This window comes from Armigeres subalbatus, chromosome 1, assembly GCF_024139115.2.
Source record: "Armigeres subalbatus isolate Guangzhou_Male chromosome 1, GZ_Asu_2, whole genome shotgun sequence".
Lineage (NCBI taxonomy): Eukaryota > Metazoa > Arthropoda > Insecta > Diptera > Culicidae > Armigeres > Armigeres subalbatus.
The window spans coordinates 50,202,706-50,204,957 of NC_085139.1; the positions used below are offsets into that span (position 1 = coordinate 50,202,706).

Consider the following 2,252-nt stretch of genomic DNA (forward strand, 5'->3'; position numbering starts at 1 on the left):
TTTCCTCTCCAAAACGCTTGATCGCTTTTGGTAGTAAAAAACTGGTTTATGGAATCTGATCAAGCTTAATTCTTCCCGAGTCAGAACTTTCCGAACGGCGTTAGGCAAGGTTAGGAAGAAAGCATAACACAAAACAAGAACGAGGCGAAAAGAAATCCAGTTTGGGTGGAAGGTCAATGGCATTTTCGGGATATGCTGAGAGAAGAACGAAATAGAAAGTGAGTTTTTTTTGTTTTCAATTGAGCATGTTTTATTTCGTTGGTCGTTTTTGGTGATTAGTTTAACTAATTGGCTGCTATTTTTCAGTTTCATTTTCTTTTTATCGGGAATAATTTCCTACGACACGAGAGAAGAGATAACTACAGGAACGATTGAAGAGAAAGCTATTAAAACGAACTCTTTGAGATTTAGTTCTACAGACTCGTAGTAAAGAGGGAAAGTAAAAGATAAAAGTGGAAATTATAGTACAATAGGGCTTACTGTAGAAAAAAGACAGTCTTGAAAGTCCTTAACAGTTACAGTGCTAAACATCTAGCTACATCTTAGAGAAGATTGTTTGAAGAAAGAGAGATAATAAGGTGTAGATTTCTTCGTGATTCTCGACTGACACTCAAAAAGTGTGTACTGCTATTTTTTTTCTTATTTTCTTCCTGCTTTGCTGCTTGGATTGCTTCACTGTTAGCTAAATAAATTACGATTATTTCCTAATGATAACTCGAACATGAGTGATTTGATGGGCGATTCTTTAAATAATTTAATTTAATTGGGCAAAACAAATCTCGTCTAAATAAATTAAATAAATAAAGGATGAAATGACCCCAAACTATGGAAGGCACATCCGAGTGACATGCCACGAGTATTTGACGGTACTTCGGGCTTATGAGTAAACTCCTCTAAGGAGTACACTTGCAATCAGTTGCGTATTTTGTGTAACTAATGTTTCGACTATCGATTCCAGATTCGTTGGCGGGCGTAGCTTCTTAAGGCTTCTGGGCGCCGTAGGCCAGGTCTTGGGCATCCTGGATGGAACGTCCCCAGCCGCCGCCACCGTGTGCGGAGCTGCCGCCGCCGTATCCAGTCTCACCGCCTCCGTAGGATCCTCCCAACGAGTAGGCATCTCCATGGCTCGAAGTATGGCTGCTAGTGTGGTGTGGGTGGGCAACGACCTCGTATGTGACATGCTTTTCCTGGGACAGCAGCTTCTTAAGCCCGATGATGGCAGACAGGACCAGAGCGATCTTACCGATGAGCAGAGCCTTACCAGCGATCAGAGCAATTGCTCCCAAAAGCAGTGGCAGAAGGGCAGCGGCCTTCAGAGCGACAGCCAACATAAGTGGGCCCAAGATCTTCTGGGCCTTCTTTTTCTTACCACGGGCTTCAGCTGCGGCACCATCATCTCCATCTTCCAGCAAGTTTTCGCTCACATCTTCCAAGGCACGGCCAGTAGAGGTCACGGCATTAACAATATCCGAACCCTTCAAGTCAACCTTGATAGTATGGGTGGACAGGAAGTTTTGGATACGGGACAAGATCAACTGCTCGATGGACTCATCCCCGCTCAGGGCACGAGGAGCTCCATCGGTCTCAACTCCTGGAGTTTGCACAACGGTCACACCATCAGTCAACGAGAATGTGCTTCGCTTGGCCACAACCTTATCGAAGAAGCTGAAGATCTTGTATTTGACACAGGACACTGAATCTGACTGCAAGCAATCCTTGTAAATGCTACCCATCAAATCACCTTCCGTGTTGATTGCATTTCGCGAAGTACGGGTATCTTCTGCTGGTAAAGCTGCAACTACTGCCACCACACATAGCACTCCAAGAGCTTTATAACTGAACGCCATTTTTCTGCACGTACGCACCACCAAATGCTTCCTGCTACAAAGTTCGTTTTTCACTGCGTTTTTTCTCCGAAAAAACTCTTCACGAAAAACGGTGGAAAACTTTCACGGCCGCACTCCAACCGGGATCAATAATGAACGAAACACACGACAAAACACGACCTGACCGCCGAGTACAAGGATTGGATATGATATGCTGGTTGCAGAATGTACACCGATTTATATATATGTGATACCTGTTTCCTAATTCCCCACCATATCATCCGAATATTAAATTTTCCCCACCGCCACTCCGCCCGTACTTACGTATTTATGTTTTTAATATGCCCATAACCGAGAGCCCCACACATACTGGCTGCGGTCCCGTTCGCTCCAACGAACGTCTCCCCACTGGTTGTTCCTCGCTCG

The 2,252-nt window shown here is 44.7% G+C and overlaps 1 protein-coding gene across 1 annotated transcript; it reads right to left on the minus strand.

The window, feature by feature from the left end:
- Positions 1 to 223: 223 nt before the first annotated feature.
- Positions 224 to 2,041, minus strand: LOC134225335 (uncharacterized). The gene has a single exon (XM_062705312.1). The coding sequence runs from the start codon at positions 1,845 to 1,847 to the stop codon at positions 981 to 983; it is 867 nt and encodes a 288-aa protein (XP_062561296.1). The 5' UTR covers positions 1,848 to 2,041; the 3' UTR covers positions 224 to 980.
- Positions 2,042 to 2,252: the final 211 nt, after the last annotated feature.

Coding starts and splice junctions, on each gene's coding strand:
- LOC134225335 (XM_062705312.1), bottom strand. CDS start 1,847: ATGGCGTTCAGTTATAAAGCTCTTGGAGTGCTATGTGTGGTGGCAGTA.